The 24,132-nt window shown below is 32.6% G+C and overlaps 1 protein-coding gene across 4 annotated transcripts in view; it reads left to right on the plus strand.

The window, feature by feature from the left end:
* Positions 1-24,132, plus strand: part of LOC128989179 (kelch-like protein 26) — a 138,981-nt gene that overhangs the window by 35,562 nt on the left and 79,287 nt on the right. For all 4 annotated transcript variants that reach the window (XM_054411075.1, XM_054411244.1, XM_054411187.1 and 1 more), the window contains exon 2: positions 23,568-23,739. In XM_054411075.1, coding sequence (XP_054267050.1) covers positions 23,572-23,739 — 168 coding nt within the window. In that variant the 5' untranslated portion in view covers positions 23,568-23,571. The remainder of the gene's footprint in view (positions 1-23,567; positions 23,740-24,132) is intronic.

Consider the following 24,132-nt stretch of genomic DNA (forward strand, 5'->3'; position numbering starts at 1 on the left):
TTTTAAATCAAACATTGATTTTTATCGGTTGTATGAATAAACGTATAACTAAACAAGCTAAATTATTGTGTAACGTTTGTTAACGTGAGTGTTGTGTTTGCCGAAAAATTCAGCTCTAAACTCGGGTATTTTGTTTTTATCAGACAGCAACGCCCGCAACTAAGACGATACTACGCTCTATACAGCCGTGTTACCACGCCTCAGCCAGGGCTCATCTCGTGCCTCACTGTCAGTATGTGAATTTGAACGGATGGTGTTTTTGGCCTCTAGGGACCTCAAAACGAAAAAGTAAATCGGTCCCGGGTCCAGGTCTTACCATGAGTACTACGGTGATAGCTTATTCCTTATGGGAAATTCGCTAAAAGTTAGATCCGCATCATCTGTCTTTGTCCACTTGAGAGAATGTGTTACCATTGAAGTACTTAAAATGGTTTATCATGCGTATGTAGAATCCATCTTGAAGTATGGTGTGATTTTGTGGTGACAGGCAAATGATGCAAAAACTATTTTCAGACTCCAGAAAAGAATCATCCAAATTATGACTAATTCCCACCCCAGAAGTCCTTGTAATATTTTCAAAATTTAAAAATCCAAACACTCACAGGAGTTATTAAATATATGAATTATTAAATTACATACACAATATAAAAATAATCTCCTGGATTCATTCAAATTCACACGCAAGTATAGTAAACGAAATGAAAAAATTTTTAGATTACCAAATCACCGTTTGACCTTCTTTGAAAAAAGTCCTTTGTACGCAGGTTAAAAAATGGATGATAAACTACTGGTATATTATAAAAAAATTAGTTCAAGTTTGAAGACAGATTGAAAAATGAACTCCTTGAACGTGTATTTTATAAAATAGAAGAATTTTATAACCATCCCTTGAGTTAATTTTTTGAATCTTCTTAACTATAATCATTATTTGGCTAGGTTTTTTTATTCTGTTACTTTTTACTTTGTATTTTTCTAGTCTAGGCTCAATTTTGTCAATGCACCTGTTCCATATGTTATCACATCTAAAAGAATGTTATGTGCAAATAAATAATGTCTAATGTCTAGTTAATAAATGGTTAGAATTACTAGGATTCTTTCTGTAACATTTGGGAATATGAACATAAGCTTTACAGCCAAAAACCCAAAAGTGACTTAAATCAACCTTTGAACCAGTCCAATCGTCCTCTGGTGTTGCATCCTTTAAAGCTGCTGTAGGACTACGATTTTTCAAATAGATAGCTGTGTTTATAGCTTCTCCCCAATATCGTTTTCCTAAACCTGAATCTTGAAGTAAACGTCTTGTCTTTTCAACTAGTGTTCGGTTAACACGTTCACTTACACCATTTTGCTATGTATGTATGTATGTAAATTTAGTAGTATTGCAGTATGGTATCTTACATTAACGGTGATATTCGTAAAAAAACCAATTTTCAAATTTTAACTCCCAAAAATCGAAAATGGCGGACCTCTGAAAATGACAAAACACATTTTTTTCAAACGGCTGTAGCTCTTAAACGGCAAGAGCTAGAAAAGATTTGAAAGCATTTTCACAGTCAGGAAATAAATTTTCTACAAGACACTATTATGCGTTTTTAGAAAATCGCACTCCTTTACCTTCAAAAAACGCCCTACTTTCAAAATTTGGTATATTTCTTCTAAATGTTTAACGGTTACGCTACTTTTCCCAACCTAAGTAAATTATTTTTTCAAATATTATTAATGCTTTGTATTCTCCTTAGTTGACAAAAATTTTACTAATGTAATGTTTTTTCGTAACTTTACTCCTTGGCCCCCAAAACTTAGGTTTAATGTTAAAATTTGAAAGTTTTACGAGCCCCATGTTATTCTTATGGAAAATAACATTGAAATTTTATGACTTTGGTATGGTCATCTGAATTGTTTAGAAACGTGCTAGAGACTTGTAATTTGGTAGTATTGTAGTATGGGATCCTAAGTTAACGGTGAAATTTTCAAAAGTCACATTTTAAAATTTTAACTTCCCCAAAAATCTAAAATGGCGGACATCTAAAAACGATAAAACACGGATTTTTAACGGCTAAAACTAAAAAGCAATAGGAGCTAGCCAAGATTTGAATGAATTTTCATGGTCAGGAATTAAATTGTCTACAAAACCCTATTATGTGTTTTCCGAAAATTTCACCCCTTAACCCCTAATAAACGTCCTACTTTCAAAAATTGGTAATTTTTTTCAAATTATTAATGATTTTCACAACTTTTCCCAACATAAGAAAATAATTTTTGCAAATATTATTAATGCTTTGTATTTTCCTTGGATTAATTTCGGTTTTACTCATACACGTTTTTTCGTAACTTTACTCATGGAGCCCGAAAACTTAAGTTTAATGTCAAAATTTAAAAGGTTTCACCACTTTTACGAGGTAATAACAGACTCTTTACCTATTCTACAGGGTGTCCTGAACTCTCTACCAATATTTTAGGGCATTGTTCCTGGGTAAGAAACATATCTAAATATCATATTTAAATTGTCCGGAAGTCCTTATTTACTCAGATAGCCGCCATTTTGTTTTTTTTCACTTATTAATTTTTTTCTGAAGATTGGTTAAACATACGAAGTTGAAACTTTGCACAAACATTTATGACAACTAGACAAAGCTACAAAAAAATTATGACGATTTTTCAAATTCATAAAACAAAATGGCGGCTGTTTAAAATTTTGTTTCTTAAATTACTCGATAACCGTTGATTTTACAAAAATTTTACAAGAATAACTTTTTTAAGGCAATTTTATTACAAATCGATCTACACCTTAATCTTTAAGATCGGACGGGTATTAACTGAGATATGGCAGTTTTAGTGATACGTGACCGCCGGATATTAGTTGCAGCGCATGCGGAAAGCGGTCACGTATCACTAAAACTGCCATATCTCAGTTAATACTCGTTAATAATGGCACGATTGTAAGTCTTGCGCCCTGTCCCCCGTGGCTCATTTGTACTTACCCCCAACCAAAAAAGGGGGCCTGGGGCCCCAGCGAGCCAAAGGCGAGTTTAGTTTATATACACCACCTGTCATTCACAGCAGAAATGTCACTATTTCCCTCTATTCATCAGTCATTTTCTGAATAAATTCTGCACGAATCTTTGTCAAAAACTACTATTTTACCTTTTTCTGTAATTTTATTTACAGACAACAAATTAGTAGCAAGTTCTGGTATGATGTATAAAACATCCTTAACAGTAACTTTTTATTAGAATTGTCTATATAAAGTTCAATATCACCAACACAATTACTTGTAAGTTTTGCATTATTGGACACCAAAACTTCCTTCTTTTCAAACTTACCATTTTTCACCATTTGATTACTCATATGAGTTGTACAACCTGAATCAATTACCCAATCATTATGATCAACTTTGGATTCATAAGATTTTATATTTTCAGTATGGAAAACAGTTGTAAGTAACACATTGTCCTTTTCTTTGTGTTTCCCAATATAATTTGCCTTAGATCTGTGCTGAGAATTATTGCCAAGATTAGGACAGTTAGGCTTATGTCCAGGTTGGTTACAATGATGACAAATAATTTTCTTCTGTGGCCTAAACTTACCTTTTGAATCTTTCAACTTCTCAATTTTCTTGGCATAAGAATGATAAGTTGCCAAAGCTGATTCACTTCCAGTTGAAGTATTTTCAGACCTCCTAAAATCCTCTTGTAAGAGACGAGTTTTAACAAACTCACTTGAGACAGTTGTTTGAGTAACTTCAATACCCATAATAAGCGGTTCATATTCTGAAGGTAAACCACCCAGAAGTAGCATTGCAACTTCTTCATCACCAACAATGTGATTTATGTCTGCTAACTGTTGAACTAAGGATAACTTAAAGTTCCATTTACATAGTCTGCCATTGTGCTAAAATCTTCCAACTTAGTTCTAAGTAAACGTCTTAAAAGAATAAGTCTTCTAACCAAACTTTTGTTTTCAAAAGCATTCTGGAGATTATCCCAAGCTTATTTAGCAGTGTTAGCATTCCTAACATAAGGATAACAAGTAGGCAAAACATTTAAACAAATTTTTGCAAGAGCCTTTTGATCCCTGTTTTTATCTTTGATTTCAGTATCATCAGATACACAATCCCAAAGTCCATCAATTATTAAGGCCATATTCATTGAAAACTTCCAATTATTATAATTTGAAACACCCTCTAGTCGTTCAACATTACAATTTCCTCCCATTATAATATTTGTCATACTAGACAATCCTGTATTACTTGAGGTATATGTAATAGTAGGAGTTGTATTAGTGTTTTCTTGTGTAGTTTCCATTTTAGGTCAAACAAAAAAAAAAATATTCAGTTCAAGAAATTGGGTAACAAAATATTGTTCATAAGCCTAGAAATCTTACCAAACACATCTTATTTTAATGTAGTTTTATACATATTCAAAATGAATTATATCAAAAAACATCTTCTTGGCCCATAACCTGATGAAATGAGGGAATAAAATAAATAAAATACTTTATTAATAATTGATGTAAAGATGAAAGATATTAAAACATTACTACTTCAAACTGTGAACATATTAGAACAACAACATAATCACATGCAGCTGATATTAAAATAAAAGATACATTAAAAAGATATTTGATTATATAGCACTAAACAAAGTGATACTATATAAAATCCTCAACAGTATCCTAGTCACATAAGCTAATCAATGATATGGGACTACTAAAGTTAAACTAAGGGAGAACTTTGAAGTTTCATTTGAAAAACTAACGACCTTCTACCAGGAGCTTTGAACTCTCTCTGGAACAACATACATAATGTATTTACCAAAAATACTAGAGTATTTGTGTTCTATCTCCTTTCGCTTATAGCTATAGGCTACCCTTAAATCAAATTTGATAATGGTACGGTTGGTTTTCTCATAAATGTATTGAAAAGTCTTAGATAGTCTATCTTAAAGTAGCATCAAATAACATAAAACCTTTTTTGTTACATAATGTTCACTGTCACTTTCTTGACATTTTACTGATTTTATATTAAGTGTTGATTTATATTGTCTCTTCTTTAAAAAATTCTATTAAATAATGAGTTCATAGGTGGTAGTTCTGGATAGTTAATCTCATCAATCTGTAGCACATTATTATAAGTTTTTGAAGAGACTGTAAGAAAAGGATGCTACACATCATTGTGAAAACAAATAAATAGAAAAGTTTGCTTTGATATGATCAAAAATTGTGATTATACATACAATATTCCTTCCAAGCTGTTCTACGTATAATAATGGAATAATGTACAATTAACAAAAGGTCTTGTAAAGAAAAATAAGAAACTCGTTTATTTCCCTTTCAAAGAATAATATTTACTTTCACACCTGTTACTCACACCTTACTAACAAACAGTTGTTTGTTAGTTAGTACTCACAACTCTAAGTTGACTGATTCTTTACAAATTTTGGTTGCCCCTGGGTTTGAAGAACAAAGTGAATAAAAACATTTCAACAGAGCGTTGCCAGTGGAATCTTGATGTTAAATAAAAATTCAGTGGGCCCTGTATAATAAAATTATCCCCAAAAGTCCTTATAGGATGTGCCTGGTACTGTTTATTTCTTCCAAAACCTGAAACAATCTTAAAACTACACTGACTATATTTTTGCACACTAGCACACTAAATATAGAGTTGTACTCCAGGCATCTCTTTTGTAGTGGCTTCTTAATAACTATTATTTATGAAAACCTGTTTGAATAAAAGTATACTAGAACCAGAACTGAGATAACGAAAGGCAAATGAGAACCAGCAGATGATTAACAAATTCAAATATGTATTTATGTGCCCTACTAGCTGAGTGCCCGTCCTTCGTACGGGGTTGGTACCTATATAAGTATAAAATGTGTATTGCAGTTATACTATATTTTTTATATTTTGGCCAGATCAGCACTCAAGGTAGAACCTCTTGAATTAACAGAAATAACTAGTTTGGTTCAAGACAAAGAATTTGAGTGTTGTGTGGTTAAAGTACGAGCAGGAAAATATTCTTTTGTTTTAGCTGGTATTTACAGAACTCCTAAATTGTGTTATGACACAATATTTTTAGAAAAATTTGATGTACTATTGGAAATTTTAAATAGAAATTATAAAAACATAGTGGTTGTCGGAGATGTGAATATTGATGTGTTAGAGGAATCGAAAAATAAAAAATTTTTGTTTAATGTTTTTAACTCTAACCATATAAAAGCATTGGTGAATTTCCCAACTGGAATTTGCAAAACAAAGAAGAGTGCAATTGATAATGTTTTTACTAATATAGCCAAGAGCAAAATAAAAGTTTCAGGAATAATTACTGAATTGTCTGACCATGATGCTCAGCTGTGTGTAATTACTGATAACAGTATAGAAATTTCAAAAATCCAAAAAACAATTGTAACATACCGTAGGAAATTTACTGATGATAGCATTGCTCAGTTTTGTAAGCTATTAGAAAGTGAAAATTGGATTAATGTGTTTAATGAACCTGTTAATAATAAGTTTGACATTTTCTTTGATATAATTAAGTATGATTTTGATGTTTGTTTTCCTAAGGTTAAAAGTAGATTAACCAGAGGAAATAGTAATTGGATTACAGATGATATTATAAATAAAAGAATAGATGTTTTAGATTTGAGTAATACTGCTAGGAATGTTAAAGATAAATCATTTCAAAATATTCTGATAAAAAAAAATAAAGAACTAAAAAAAGAAGTCATTGAAACTAAATGTAATTATTATCATAACTTATTGGAAAAATCACGAAATGTTAGTAAAACTACATGGAATATTGTAAATAGGGAAGTTGGAGCAAATCATAAATCAAGCCATGGTGAAAGTTTAAGTTTACCATATATTAAAGCCAATAACTGCACGGACGTTGAAGATGTCTGTCATCTCTTTAATGATTACTATACAGTGATGGTTGAAAATGACATATTGCCCAAACTTATATCTTCTACTGGTTCGAAAAATATTATTTCACCCTCCCAAAAAATAATATCAAAATTCAGTCTTTCACCAATTACTTATGAAGAGCTGGATAACATTATAACTTCTTTTGATAATAAATTTTCCACTGGCTGGGATGAAATACCAATGCCAATAATTAAACAGGCTCGTCTATATATATTATTACCATTAATACATGTTATAAACTCTTCTTTTATCTCTGGAATCTTCCCCGAAAAATTAAAAAAATCAAAAATTAAACCTTGTTATAAAAATGGTAACCCAGAAGAAGTGTGTAATTACAGACCTATCTCATTGTTATGCTCATTTTCAAAAATTTTTGAGCGAGTTGTGCATATACAACTTTCAAAATACTTAGAGGAAAATAATTTATTAGATAAGGAACAATATGGTTTTAGAGAAGGAAGGTCTGTGATTGACGCAGGAATCGATTTCTGTGAATCTATAATTAATTCAATTGATTCAAAGGAAAAAGTAGTGGGAATATTCTTAGACTTAACAAAAGCCTTTGATAGTGTCTTGCATGATTTACTTCTTGAAAAACTTAAATGTAACGGTGTAAAAGGGAGAGCTTGGCGTTGGTTTGAATCTTATCTTACAGGCAGGCAGCAGTATGTCACAATTGATCACATAAATAGCCATAACCAATTAATTACTTACACTTCCTCAACGAAAATTGTTAAGTATGGTGTCCCTCAAGGATCAATATTGGGGCCCTTATTATTCTTAATTTACTTAACTGACTTCCCCTCATTGATAGAATCTCCCAATCATGTTTGTTGTTTATTTGCTGATGACATCAATATAAAAATATCCGGAAATTCAAATGCTGATGTGGAAGTCTCTTCTTTTGTTGAGCTTACCAAATGTAACCAATATTTAAATGAAATCAATTTATTACCGAATACAATAAAAACTAATTATATAAATTTTTCTTCAACAAGCAAAAATTCACCTGAGTTTAATATTTTTATGGATACAATTTTACTAAATGAAGTTAAAACAATAACTATATTATAACACTAACAATAACTATAATTATAAAATTTCTTGGATTGCATATAGATGATAAATTTAACTGGGACAGTCATGTTGAAAACGTTTGTAATAAAGTCAACTCAGGCATACATGCATTAAGACAGATGTCAAAATTTAGTAGTTTAAAAACCTTAAAAATAGTATATCATTCCCTAATTGAATCACATATTTCTTTTGGGTTGTGTCTTTATGGGGGCACATCAAATTTTAACCTAAATAGCATTCTGGAACTTCAAAAAAAAGCAATTCGCATTATGTTAAAACTAAAGTCAAAAACATCCGCAAAAGAGCAGTTTAAAGAAATAGGAATTATGACTGTTTTTAGCTTATACATTTATCAAATAGCCCTTTATATTAAATCAAACCATGAAAGATTGCCAAAATTGAACTCTTTTCATACATATTAAACCAGAAAAGGTAATGAATTGGCGTTCAACAGACATAATTTATCGGTTTATGAAAAAATTCCATCTTATAGTGGTGTTAAATATTTCAATAGCTTACCTGACAATATAAAAAATATAAGTAATTTTAATTCATTTAAAAAACGTTTGAAATTATTTCTCACCAACAGACCCTTGTATAAATTAGAAGATTTTTTCCAACTTCCTGAAATTTGATTTTTTTTTTAATAACAATTTTCTTTGTAAGTAGTATTAAGTTTAATATTGTGTTTTTATAACTGACTCCATTCTGTACAAAATGTGCAATATGAATAAAGTTATTTCGATTGATTGATTGATTGATACTCAAGCTTTGCGTTTGCGAGAGCAGGACACATTTTGATAAAATTTGCTTCTTTCAATTTACGGTATACTATAGTTTTACACATCTACCATACCCATAATGCTTTACCACTTCACCTAAACAATAGAGAAAAATAATTTATTAAAAATTAGCAAAATATTACAAATTATTCATGATATTAAAACCATAAAGAGAACTATACACAATTCTACTTTGACAGTTCTCATTGCCTCACAGTTTTTGTTGCTGCTTAATTCAAATTAGCTGTTTTCTTAAATGCAAAAAAAATAGTGCTGCACCCTGTTGATAAATCTGATAACTTTTCAATACTTTTGCATATCATAGGTTGTATTGATAGTCAAAGATAGAACCAACTTTTTTAGTTGAAACAGCTGACTAAATTCTTTAATTCCCTTTAAACATGAATACGCATAAGGTTAACATGGGGAACTACAGAGCCACTGGGGCGGAGCCCGAAAGGATTTTTGAGATAAGAATATGCCTATATGTTAATCAGGATTATGAGCTATCATCATGCCAAATTTCAGCCCAATCCGTCTAGTTTATGCGTGATCGAATTTCAAACAAACAAACAAACAAACAAATAAACAAACAAACACACTAACTCTCACATTTTTTATAATATTAGTAAGATATATGTGTCTGTTAACATGATATCTTGAATAAAATTCATCCGATTTTGATTAAATTTGGTACAAAATTATGTAAACCTACCTATTCAAATGAATTTGTGAACCAGCATGATCGCACTATGGGTTTCGGGGTTTTATGGGGTAAAAAATTGGTTTTCCTATTTTTTTACCCCCAAAGCACAAAATTTTACAATTTATTTCCACAACATTTTGAAGAGCTTAAAACTACCACCACCACAGCAAACCTGCAGACAAAGCGAATTACAACTTGTCTGATTACATTTTTACTAAAATATTTCTATAAATAAGACATACTAGTGGCTTGTAGGGACATAAGTCCCTAAAAAGCTCAAATGTAAAACAAATTATTCTAATATTCAAACAAACTTAGAATCAAATTATCTATGTGTCAGGATGGATGTACACCATGTCTTTTGTGTAAAAAACAGTTTGTTGTTTGTCTTTGTTTGTTTTTGTTGACATTATTTTCAACTGCTAAATTAACACCCCGACCCAGTTATTATTTCTAAGTTTATGCTCCTTTTGTAAAGGTTTAACAAAATTAGTATAACGTAGATGGCATCATATTGACCAAACTTAACCCAAAATTTGTTTACAATTTTTTTTAAAAAAGTTTGGTCAATAGGATGCCTCTACGTTAAACTAATTTTGTTAAACCTTTACAAAAGGAGCATAAACTTAGAAATAATAACTGGGTCGGGGTGTTAATTTAGCGGTTGAAAATAATGTCAACAAAAGCAAACAAAGACAAACAACAAACTGTTTTTTACACAAAAGACATGGTGTACAGGGATATCCATCCTGACACATAGATAATTTGATTCTAAGTTTGTTTGAATATTAGAATAATTTGTTTTACATTTGAGCTTTTTAGGGACCTATTCACAAATTGTTCTCTTAGGCTTTACTGTTAGATATGGATACTCCCTTTAGCTGTTCCTGATCATTGGGATTTAAATAAATGATCCTGACTAATGAAACCGCTGATCTTAGTCAGTAACAAAGCTACACAGGTCATCACACACCATTCTACACTCATCCTTCACTCATATTTGGGTTAAAATACGCACCTAGGTGGCGTCCCCATCTCAATAATTGATTGATTGATTGTTGTGCATGCTAGGCTTAGGCTATATTATTTGAATTTTTTTTGCTTGAGCAAAAAAAGGTTAAAATCTCCTCCAAACAAAATTATTTTTCCGCTCATTGGAACTTGTCATAGTACTTACTTAATGATCAAATACCTGTACGAACCTATTTAATCTTTAATCACAAATTGTTCTCTTATAGTGGCCGTTGAGGTTATTCCACTTCATACAAAATATTGATTAAACACTACAATAAATCTCAAATATGTTAGTAAATTTACATAAAAGGTGTAGAATAAATCTTTAACATATGTTTTGAAATCAAAACAAAGTAGAAGTTTTCCATTTAATCTTGAATCGTTTATTATTTAGTCAATGTGGTTATTTCATGTTAAACATTCCTTCAACACAACAACAACCTTCAAATTAGACGAAATCGTCATTATTATTCAGCCATTCTAAGTTCAATTCCTTTGATTTGAGCCATCTCCTATGATTCTACTGCCTAACTATTATACGCTTAACTAATTTACTTAAAAATACACAAGTTTGCAAATTCCAGTAAAACAATAAATTTATTTCAACTTTCTTAGACGTAAATAATAAGAAGTCTTAATTATTATAGGCAACGTTATCCCTGATTTTATATAGTATATAACATTGCATAACATTGCAGATTCGACTGGCAAATTAGAAATCCAAATGTAATATTGCCTACTGGCTTAATCATAAATCACAATCAGCTGTATTGAAATAAACAAAAATCAGCAGTAAAATGCTATTCTTATGGAGAATATTTTACGTTATATCTAATTTTATGTTAAGATTTTGGGAATTTCACTTTTTTTCCCGCCGTCACGGGATCGAGACCTTTAATTTGAGCCCTCTCCCGTCGCTCTACGACTTCCCAGTCGCCCACAATTTTGACGCAAAGAATCGGCTTACGTAATTAATATATAGATTTATTCCCAATTTAAATAACATTTGATTTTCAAGGTTGTAAATGGCCCTCATCAGAACAATTCCTATGATTGTGGGATTTATCTCATCCTAGGTGTTGAATATATCATCAAAATGTGTCTTCAACATCAATGTTTCACTGATTTAACAATTCCTCTATATGACGAAGTAGACTGCATAGAAAAAAGGTGTTTGCTGGCATATATTCTGGATGAAAAAATTATTGATGAAAAAACTCTCTCGTCTTTAATTATTAGACCTGAAAAAACCGGATTTTTTGAAAAACCTAACAAAGTCACTAAATGCTCCAATGCTACACAAAATCTGCCGCAACTTGCATTAAACAATAGATATTCCGTCTTATTTGAAGTGGCTCATAATGACTTATCCCAGAACCAATCACAGCCTTCAGTAACCCAAAATAAATTACATAGCCCCAAGAAAAGTAAACTCAATCAGTTGAAACCCACCCCTGACAAAAACAAGAAGAAGAAAGTTAACATTGAAGTACAAACAGCAACTGATAAAACCAAGGCTGATAACTGTCGCTTAAAAAACAAACAAAAAATTCACATATTTTCTGATAGCCATGGCAAGGATCTCAGCAACCTGTTGGGACCATTGTTACCTCAATCTTATGACACTTTCACCTGCGCTAACTCTGGTGCAACAGTTGACTATGTTTTAAATAACGTGAAAAACATGGCCCGTGACTTTTCCACCAATGACAGTGATTGTTATTGCAGGTGCGAACAATTTAAATGATGTCTCCTACTCAAACAGAGAGTCAGCTAGGGAGATAGCAAAAAGTTTTAATGAATTTGCTGCTAAAAATAAACATACCAACATTGTTTATGTCACTCAACCACATAGACATGATCATCCATGGAACAGCCTAATTAATCGTGAAATCTATAAGGTCAATATGGAGTTGAAACATTCAAACTTAAACTTGATTGACACTAGTGACTTTAAGAGACCTTTATTTACTGGGCACGGCCATCACTTGAACAAGTTTGGCAAATGTGTTCTATGTAGAAGAATAGCAGACCTAGTTCTTAAAGAAATTAGAACTACCATGAAAACTCTGTCTACACTTTCTCCTAAAAATGTCACAATCAAAGTAGCTGAAATGGATGATGTCATCACTGAGTATTGTAACAAATCCGATGTCGCTTTCGCTCACTGCATCTCCGCTGATTTCCAATCTCCTAAACACATGAGTGAAACCCACGGTAACTGACTACTGCGATAGGAATTTAACACGTCAGAATTCTTCCAATTGCGTTGCTGTGTATGGACTGGTCACTAAACCAAAATATTTCTTAAATGCCAACAACCATCTAAACTACAGAGAAACATATAACTCAGTTTTTAAACAATTGGCTGCTGATTTTAAAACAAAAAAAAATTAAGACATTAATCTGCTCGCCGCTAGGCTGTGTACGTGATTGCATCAGTCCATCTCACTTTATAGATAACTTATTCGATTTCATCAATGACACTGGTGCATCTGTGATTGTTGTGACAGCGGATGATACTTCAAGGCAAAGATTGAGACGGGGAATTCCACATACCACTTTTGTAAAAAAGCTGCATAATTTAATTAGTGCACAGTACCCTACACAACTTTCTCCAAATTACAATGCACTCCCAAGATCAGAGCCACCATCATCAACACCACCAAAGGACACATTACCATCACCAACAGACATGACTTCACTACCTGAGATAAACAGTAAACCCGCTCTGCAACATGTTCAGCCCAACCTCACACTGTTGGATGAAAATACCATTGACATCAGTAGTAGTTCCTTGACATCTGAATGCCATACACCTGCAGCGGCAGTGATCAGTGATGTGGGGGGGTCAAAGGCCAATGGGAGTGCGAGTGAGATGTTAACACAGGAAGCATTTAATCTTTCTTATCTGAGTGATAGTACAGTCCAACCTCAGTATAACGAATCTGAAGGGACCGAACCAAATATTCGTTATATCAAGGATTTCGTTAAAATGAGGTTCGTTATATAGAGGTTAGGTTTGCAGGAATTTCGCTAAGTCGAGGTTCAGAACCAGCATCAGTCTATATAGGTCGGGATTGGACCTGATTAAAACACAATTAAAGTAGTCTATGCTACAATACTTTACAGTGTACAGTGTTTACATTGTAAAGTAGAACCTCGATTATCCGGGATACTAAAGGGAAGGGATTTTTAATATTGCGCAATCATGACATTTATAGTCATTGACCTTGGTACAGGGGTTATAGTAGTACGTTTTCTGTGGTACAGGTTACAAACTGTAAGTTTAAAATCACAGCTTACTGCTTGCTCCAACCCACCTAAAATCTAGCCAAACACTGTATTGCATAGTAATAAACCACGTAAAGAACAAAACAAAACATTAGAGAGTTTTGTAAGCTACTGCTCGCGATAGGCCGGTGGTAGGCTACAGTACTGCTTTAAATCACAATGGAGGAATGTACTGTAATAATCATGAACTTAGTACAAACCATATTGAAAATAATGAAAATATTAGATAGGCTAAGTCGTTATAAAAGTGTATAATCATAGCAAACCTAAAGATAATAAAACACTCGTTAATGGAATGTTAAGATAACGATGTTGCTATTCTTTTTCTTTGCCTTGATCTTCTATTATTTTTCTTTCTAAGGTTTCTCTTCATCCAAAAATTGTACAATTCACCACATTTACTTATCACCCAATCACAGCTTACGACACATTACGTCGTCATCAGTCCTCAGTGAATGAAATCAGTTCTCTTAGTTGTAAACATAGTGCGCAACGACGACAGCAGACAGGGATGTGTAAAACGGAGCAGACGAATATTAGCGCAAGCGTTGACGTCACCTTTCCATTTCATTTGATGAAGAAACAGAGTTTTCAAAAGCAATAATGGCAGTGGGGGGTTCGTTGTATCGAGGTAAAGACGCAGACAATTCGTTAAGTAGAGGTTAAATTCGCTATGTAGAGGTTCTGACAATGATAAATTCGTTATATTGAGGTGTCTTATTTTAGACAGGAACATGAAAAATTTGTTAAATCAAGGTCGTTGATATGGATTGTTCGTTATGTAGAGGTAAAATATACATTGTGTCTTATGGAGAGTTCTAGGGGATTTAATAGATAATAATAGGGGATATGGATCTATAACATATATTGGGTTGTGAGCCAGCTATTTTATTTTTAGTTTCATTCGCTTTAATTAAACATTTTTATTTCAGACTTTTTACTTTTGATTTTAGTCCAGAATTTAATTTATAGTTTTAAATTAAAAGTGTAAAAAAAGTGTATACCAACCCCGTAGACGGTTCTATGAACCATTACGGTTTTAGTGTAAGACATTGTGGCTTCCTGCGAGGAGCCTAGGTTTGTAAGGAAAATCTTTTGGTCAATAAAGCACTTCTTTCATTCATTCATTCATTCATTCATTCTAGGGGATTTAAAAAAGTTTGTTATATCAAGGAATTCGTTATATCGAGGTTCGTTATATTAAGGTTAGACTGTAGTCCCTTCAGGGGTTGGTCACCTGCTTCATCTCCAGTTTATACAGTCTCTTTAACAACTCCAGCCTGTCACTCAAACAACACTCCTAACACCCCTGCCCAGCCTTCACAGAGCACTTCCAACACCCCTGCCCAGCCTTCGCACAGCGCTTCTAACATCATAGCTCAGACTCAACATTATGGTTCAGCTCTATCACTACAGCCACAATCGAGTTCAGTGTGTGTGAACCCTACAACACCTAGAGTCGTCCTTGGACATCTGCAGTACAACGAAGTGGTTGGCGGGATACAGGCAGATAGTGGTCAAGAAAATGTGAAACAAAAGCAGAGTAAAGTGATAAGTGGTAGTAATATGAGCCCAAATCTTAAAGAATGTGCTGCAAAAATGCAATGTAATAACGAAAGTAGTCTAGTTAATAAGATACCTAGCAGTAATTTTTTAGATCAATAACTTATCAGGGTGGTAGTAAAGTTAACTCAGAAAACAATATCATTCAGTTTCTTTCTTTCTTTCTTTATTTATTTATTTATTCATGCAACAAAAAACATAATAATCAAAATACATTTCATACAAAGCTACAAAAGCCTCAGTAGGCTTGTCCGCAGCTATAGATAAGAGTCCAGTTCAAAAGTCCATTCACAAAGATTCCAGTCAGTTTCTTATCTGGTACAAGCTATTCTCCCCATCTGTTGTATTAAATAAATAGGTTTTCACATTTCATTACCATTTCTTTCATTTTTTTAACAATAATAGGAAAAACTAATATAACAAAAATTTTAATACAAGTAAATAAATATTTGAAAAAAACAACAAATTACTACAGGTAATTAACAAACCCATGTTTTACTTAAACTATTTAAACAATATTTAACAATAACAATGCATAGAATTATAACTATTAACAAAGATAAATTCTGAAAAATTTAACAATTAATCAAAAATCTTTTTAATTCAGCTTTCAAGGAAGAGTATGACTTAAAATTACTTAAACTCATTGGTAACTCATTAAAAAAATATGGCACTAAATAATGTCTAGTTCTCTTTGTATATTTATTGTTCACGCAAGGCATAACATAAAAGGTTCTCCTAGAATTATATTTATGAGAGTTTTTTTCTTTAAATCTATTAGAGAAATAATAGTCTATAATTAACAAGAACTTGAACAATTTTTCAACTGACAACGTGTTAGTAACCTCAAAACAACAAATAGGATTAGCCCCAACAATAGCACCATCAAGCTTTGCTATAATTTTTAATAATCTTGTTTGGGTCGTCTGTACTTAGAGCATGGTCGTGTGTGCAGCACTTCCCCATGCTTTTAGGCCATATCTAATTATTGACTCGCACATTGAGGAATACAATAATTTCATGTTGTTGTAGGGCAGATATTGTCGTAGATAGTAGAATTTTGCTGCACACACCCTTAGCTTTTTTGTGACTTCTCTTACATGTACATCCCATTTAAAATTATGATCCACTATAATTCCTAAATATTTAAAACTACATACATTGTCTAGGCATCTACATTGACATTTATCTCCTTTGTGAGTTTCAAGATGTAAGCAATTATGAGAGTGAGCTTTTATTTGAGGATTTCTACAGGTAAAAAAGGGTGAATGTATATGCATTATTTTAGATTTTTTCTCGTTTATCTTTAATCCGTTGTCATGACACCATTTGGTTAAATATAAGAAGTCCTCCTGTAATTTTTTCTCTGCCAGTTCTACACTTTTGTCCGAGGTAATCAACACTGTGTCATCAGCATACATATAGATTTTACTGTTTTTTATTACATTTGACATGTTATTCACATATAAAAGGTATACTAAAGGGCCTAAAATGCTTCCTTGGGGCACGCCATATTTCAAGACCTCTGTTTTACTGTATGCCTTATCTACTTTTACAATAATATTTCTATTGCTGATATAATCCATAAACCAATATTTGAAAATTCCTCTTACACCACTTCTCTCTAAAGCATCACTAATTTTGTCATGTTTAAGGGTATCAAATGCCTTAGAAAAATCTATAAAAACTACCAGTACTTGTTTTCCACCACTTAGCTCATTATTTACTAAATCTGAGAAATCTGCCAATAAATCATTTGTTCCTTTTCCTGTTTGATATGCATATTGACAGTTGTTGATGATTTTATTCTCATTTAAAAATCTATTTAAATTATTTGCCACATATCTCTCAATAATCTTATTAACAGAGGATAAAATTGATATCGGACGGTAGTTAGAGTAATTGTAATGACTTCCAGATTTGAAAACTGGTCTTATAATGGCTTTTTTCATATCCTCTGGAATCTTGCCTTTCTTCAAGGAATTATTTATAAGTTTGACCAAAGTTCCAGCTAACACATCTGAATTCATTTTTAAATCAGTAATTTTTATTCCATCTAATCCAGGACCTTTTAGCGAATTTCCCTATAGGGAAGTAGCTATTACCGTAGGTCTCATGGTAAGACCTAGACCCGGGACCGATTTACTTTTTCATTTTGATGTCCCCAGAGGCCAAAAACACCATTCGTTCAAATTTTTATATATCTATATATAGATATATATATATATATATATATATATATATATATATGTGTGTCCATCCGCACGATAACTTGAGTAATTTTTGTCCGATTTTGATAAAATTTGGTTTGAAGGTGTAAGGCGGGATAAACTCGAACGAGTTCGCGAACCAGCATGATCGGACTATGGGAACGGGGGTTTACGGGGGGTTTTATGGGGTAAAAATAGGTTTTTCCCATTTTTGACCCAAAAAAAATAAAATTTTGCAAAATCTTTTCAAACCATTTTGTAGAGCTTAAAAAAACTAATAATTTAGTATATTGAAGTGTTACTATGCGCCTAATGGTTACGGAGAAAATTCCAAAAAAATGTAAATTTTAAATTCCCATGTTATTCTTATGGAGAATAAGTAAACTGTTGTAGTTTGCTTGTTTATGAACATATTTTGATCAAATTTGGAAAATGTTTTTATTTCTTACTAACTATTAACATTTTACAAAAAAAGTTTTACCCTCCCTGATGCAGCAAACCTAAGTACCTGTTAAAATAATTCTATTTAAATAGGAAATAAATGTTAAATTTTTAAGTAGACATTTTAGTGTAAATCCAATCAGACATATGGAAATTCGCTTAGTCTGCAGGTTTGCTGCGGCGGGGGTATTTTATTCATTGAGTTAAGTATGGCTTTCAGTGTGTTTATATCTATCAAAGGGATGTATAAAGATGATTTAACCTCTGTCTGCTGTGTAGATTGTATGGTTTCAATATTACAGTCATGAACTACTTCATCTATTCCCTGAGTAAAAAGTTCAACAAAATTATTGGTTATTTCTTGGGTTGTATTCGTTTTTCCTAAGAATTTAATCACAATATTATCTATACTTTCTTTGTGATTTTTTCCTAAAATATTATTTATCTGGGACCATGTTTTTCTGATATTTCTTTTATTAATGGTAAAAATATTGTGATAGAAATTCCTTTTTGCTTTAAAAATTTCTTTGTTGATTTTATTTCTCAGAAAAATGAATCCCTCTTTATAATCAACTCTGTTTGGGTGTTTCTTATATTTGATAAACGATGCATCTCTATCTTTAATCATGTTTAAAATGTTATGGGTCATCCAAGGTTTTTTAGGTGTTTTATTTTTACTAACTTTTTTATCATACGTACATTCATTATACGCTTTTGTAAAGTAAGAGCAAAACATTCTGTACTGCTCATCAATATCATCTATATTGTCTACAGACTGCCAGTCCATTTGCCCTAAGACCTGTCCTAGCTGGTGACCATTGACAGCCTTGTATGTCTTATCTACCAGATAAGCTGGGCAGGAATCGTCAGGCTGGATGTTTATCACACAGGCGTAGTGGTCAGCACTTAATACTTAACACACTTAACACTTACACTTAATATACAAGGTATAAATAGTAAGACGTCAGTACTTGAAAGTTTTATTAATAACCAACCTAATTTAGCTTTTATTTGTCTAACTGAGCACTGGCTCGATGCTAATGTTGTTGATCTCTCATCACCAAAGGGGTTTTACTGCGCTGGTGCAAGCTGTAGAACCAACCATATCCGAGGTGGTTCTTTGATATTTGTCCGAAATAACTTCCAAAGTAGACCTATTGATGTAATAGACTTTTATGACGAGTTTAATTTTGAAATAACAGCAATTATTATTGATGAGCTCAAATTAATTGTTGTTGCATTGTATCACTCAACTGCTGGCAACCCTAAAACTGTTCTTGACATATTAGATCAGTTTTTGTTTTCAATCTCTCAGTGGAAAACCTATGTGACTGTTGTAACAGGTGATTTCAATGAAAATGTTGATGTACTTAAAGACAAAAAAACATCAAACATCAAAATGTTTTCTTAACCTTTTAAAGCAATATAATTTTTATTGTTATAATTTCAGCCCAACCAGAGGAAAAAATTGTTTGGATAATTTTTTTGCTAATTGCCCACAAGGCCAGGTTAAGTTTTGCAGGATATTTACGTTTCCCTTTTCTGATCATGATGGTATTTTGGTAGGAATGGAGTTTAGGAAAAATAAGCCCCCATCTCAAAAAAATTAGAGACAACCCAATCGATGATGAGAGAGTTAAATGTATAGATTTTGTGGTTCCTAAGTCTGCTTTTGAAAAAATTAACTTAAGCCTTTTGTCTTATAATTGGGAAAAACAGTTCTTTGGTAACTGCTTCACAGATTCACAACAAGCCTTTGATATGCTTTTTAACACAATAATTAACAACCTATTGCAATTTTCTGTTAAAAAAAATAAACTTCATAAAAGTAAAGTAAACAAAAAATCTGGTTGGTTCACCAAGGACTTAAAAGTTATGAAGGAAAGAATTGTGTTTCTGAAGAGCCTGCTGAAAACTTCCAGTCAGCCAGTTTTAAATGTTATGAATTATTTGAATGATTATAAAAAAAAGTACAGGCAATCTTTGTATAAGGCTAAAAAGGTGTACAATGCCAAATATATTGAAGAAAGTAAAAATAAATGTAAAGCGGCCTGGAACATAATTAAAAATCATAGTTGTGGTTTACATAAAGCAAACAACCATCACATTGCACCAGATGTCTTTAATACCTTTTTTGTAGAAAGTGTAGCAAATATTAAAAAACAAATCGGTAACACTAAATTTACTTCCAGTGATTTTCTAAGATATACAAATATAACCCCAGATCTTTTCCAATGGAAACTTGTAAATCCTGAAGATATTATACGGGTTGCTAAAAGACTTAGTAATTCAGACAGCTGTGATGTATATAATATGAGTAACAATTGCCTAAAAAGTATTATTCCTAGTATTTCAGTACCCTTGGCATATTGCATAAATTTTTCATTGATTGAGGGAGTCTTTCCAGATCAGTTAAAAATATCCAGGATATGCCCAGTTCATAAGAAGGGCCCAAGGAACGAACCTTTAAGCTACCGCCCAATTTCAATAATTCCAGTAATTTCAAAAATATATGAAAATATAGTTCATGATCAAATCTATTCCTTTTTTGAAGACAATAAATTTTTTAATCATTGTCAATTCGGGTTTCGAAGGGACAAATCAACAGTCCAAGCTGTAGACAAACTAGTTCATGAAATTATTTCTTCCTTTGAGACCAAGTCATATGCCCAGGCCACGTTCTGTGATCTTAGCAAGGCATTTGATTGTGTTGATCCAAATGACCTAATAAAAAAATTAAATTACTATGGAATGACAGGCTCTGCTCTAAAGCTCATAAAATCTTACTTATCGAATCGAAGGCAAAGGGTTTACACTGATGGTCTCTGGTCTCAAGAAATATCAATAAATGTGGGTGTGCCCCAGGGTTCGGTCCTGGGTCCACTTTTGTTTTTAATATGCATTAATGATCTCCCAATTTCAGTTAATTCCTCAACTATTCTTTATGCAGATGATACAACCTTTTTCCACAGTAATAATGATTTTGAACAGCTAAATTTATTCTCAAAAAATACCCTCACCACATCATCGGACTGGTTCAAAGCAAATGGGTTTCTCTTAAATGAAAGTAAAACATAGAATGTTGTTTTCAGCCTAAGACCCCTCCCTAATAGCGGGACTGATATCAATATCGCAGTTAATTCGGTGAAATTTTTGGGCATAAAAATAGACAGTACTCTTACCTGGGAATCTCACATTGATTATATAACACCAAAACTATCAAGAACAATATTTCTCCTAAGACGCCTGGTTCATTGCTTGGAAACAAATTCTGTTAGAACTGCCTATTTTGCCTACTTTCAATCAATAATTAGATATGGATTAATTCTATGGGGTAACTGCAGTAGAGTGGATGAAATCTTAATTCTCCAAAAAAGAGCCGTTAGGGTTATCGCTGAATCTGAACTTGATGAATATTGTAAACCTCTTTTTGTTTCAATGAAAATTCCTACTATTATTAATCTGTATATCTTTGATTTAACTGTATATGTAATAGATAACACACAAATACTAAAATTCCATGAACACAGATATAATACTAGAAATAAAAACCATACTTCCATTGACTACCACAGGCTCTCAAAATCTATAAACAGCCATGTTGTTGTCGCTCCAAAGGTTTACAATAAACTCATTGGCCTTATCTCAAAATATGATGTCAAACAATTCAAGAGAAAGTTTTATACTGGTTATTAATAAACCCACTTTATTCACTTAATGAGTTTTTTTCTTGCCAAATTGCTTTCTAGATCGTTCTAAACACTTAAATACAAATCCCCACACTCTATTAATTAATAGTCTCTATAAATTATTCTTCACTTTAAAACTATTATTGAAAACTAATCCTCTCTTTTTTATTAAGATATGATGTTATCAGAAATTATTTTATATTTTATCTGTTATTGATGTTCCAGGCCAGCTTGAAGGAGAAATTGTTTGTTTAGTTGTTTTGTTCTATATATTATATAATTTAAGTTTAATTTTATATTCACATCTACTTTAATTTGCTTCATGACAATTTGTAAAATGCAATCTGACCTATCCTATTGTACTTTATTGTACCGAATGGAAATAAATATATTTGATTTGATTTGATTTAACGAGTGCTTAGGTTTGCTGCTACGGGGAAGGTAAAAAGTGTTTTTTGACCATACGTCAATAGTATAGGATGAAATAAATAAATTTGCCAAATTTTATCAACATATATCCATAAACAAGTAAACTACAACAGTTTTCATTTTCTCCATTAAAATAACATGGGAATTTTAAATTACACTTTTTTAAAATTTTCTCCGTGACCGTTAGGCATACAACAACGCTTCAATATACAAAATTATTTCTTTTTTTAAGCTCTACAAAATGGTTTGGAGAGAAATTTTTTTTTTTTTTTGTTTTTAGGGTAAAAAATGGGAAAAATCAATATTTACCCCATTAAACCCCCGTTTCCATAGTCCGATTATGCTAAATCGCGAACTCGTTTGAATAAATGTAGGTTTACATGTGTGTACCAAACTCCATCAACATCAGATCATTTTTGCTCGAGTTATTGCGCTAACGGACATATATATATACATATGAATTTGAACGGATGGTGTTTTTGGCCTCTGGGGACCTTAAAACGAAAAAGTAAATCGGTCCTGGCTCCAAGTCTTACATTGAGTACTACGAATAGTACCCCCCCCTATGATGGAAACCCCCCTATATTCCCCCCTACCTATATCCCCCCCCTATTTCCCCTATATTTCCCTATATGGGAAATTTGCTAAAAGAAAACTAAATACGTAGAGATATTAAATATTTAAACATGTATTATGAACTAGCTGGGAAATTCCCTAAATCAAATAATTAAGTATATTTGAAGCACAGTTGCATAGCTAATGGATACATAGAAAAAATAAAAAAATAAAATAAAAAAATTCTATGTACGCTTAAACTTAAGGAGAATAAAATTAAATTTTGGCAGTTTACTTGTTAAGGTAGGGATATCAATCAAATTTGGCAAATTTGTTTATTTCATACTAAGCTATTAACATTTCAATAAAACCCCCACATATTGCCATCCCTGTACCAGAAAACCTAAGCACTCGTTAAAATTCATAAATGGATCATTAACTGACCCCAAATAATACATGGGTAAGTGTTATGTACCTACAGAGAAGAGTCAGTCTAGTGTTGTTGTTGCATAGTGTTGACCCGTACCACAGAGTGAGGTCAGTGTTGTGTACAGAGGAGAGTCAGTCTAGTGTTGTTGTTGCATAGTGTTGACCCGTACCACAGAGTGAGGTCAGTGTTGTGTACAGAGGAGAGTCAGTCTAGTGTTGTTGTTGCAGAATAATGACCCTGACCAGAGAGAAGGGTCAGTGTTGTGTACAGAAAAGAGTTAGTCTAGTGTTGTTGTTGCAGAGTGTTGACCCGAACCACAGAGTGAGGTCAGTGTTGTTTACAGAGGAGAGTCAGTCTAGTGTTGTTTTTGTTGCAGAGTGTTGACCCGCACCAGAGAGAAGGGTCAGTGTTGTGTACAGAGAAGAATCAGTCTAGTGTTGTTGTTGTTGCAGAGTAATGACCCGCACCAGAGAGTGGGGTCTGCAAGAACCCGGCCGACCCCTCAACACAGTCAACTTTGAGTCCCCGTCCCACACTGGCACACTGCTCACAGGACTCAACACTCTCAGGGCCAAGGGACACCTCCTGGACGTCACCCTTGTAGCTGAGGGAGAGGCTTTCCAGGTTTAAACTGTTTACTTGTCTGTTTAAATTGGTTTTGGAACCTGACTACTTACTACTAATTGTTGAGCGGAGCGAGCGAAGCTCTTTGAGATCGGACCTTATGCAAACTATGTAATCAATTAACTCAATAACGGCTGAACATATTGAATCCAAACTTACCAGGGGTATTTCGACAAATATTTTTGATGTTTCGAAACAAACAAATTTCAATTTGATGATACCTGTACAATTTAAGACTGACATAAAATTTGCAATGTTTAACATGAGTCTTATGAGTTGCCATGATGGATACGAGATAACAACGTAGATGTAAACAAAGAATAGTAGCGTATGCGACTCGACATTCTGTACCCACGGGCACCTCAGCTTGCACATGCACATATGGCCAATTTA

This window comes from Macrosteles quadrilineatus, unplaced genomic scaffold (genome assembly GCF_028750875.1).
Source record: "Macrosteles quadrilineatus isolate MER2022 unplaced genomic scaffold, UCM_ALF_1.0 Scaffold_1__1_contigs__length_201487025, whole genome shotgun sequence".
Taxonomy (NCBI): Eukaryota; Metazoa; Arthropoda; class Insecta; order Hemiptera; family Cicadellidae; genus Macrosteles; species Macrosteles quadrilineatus.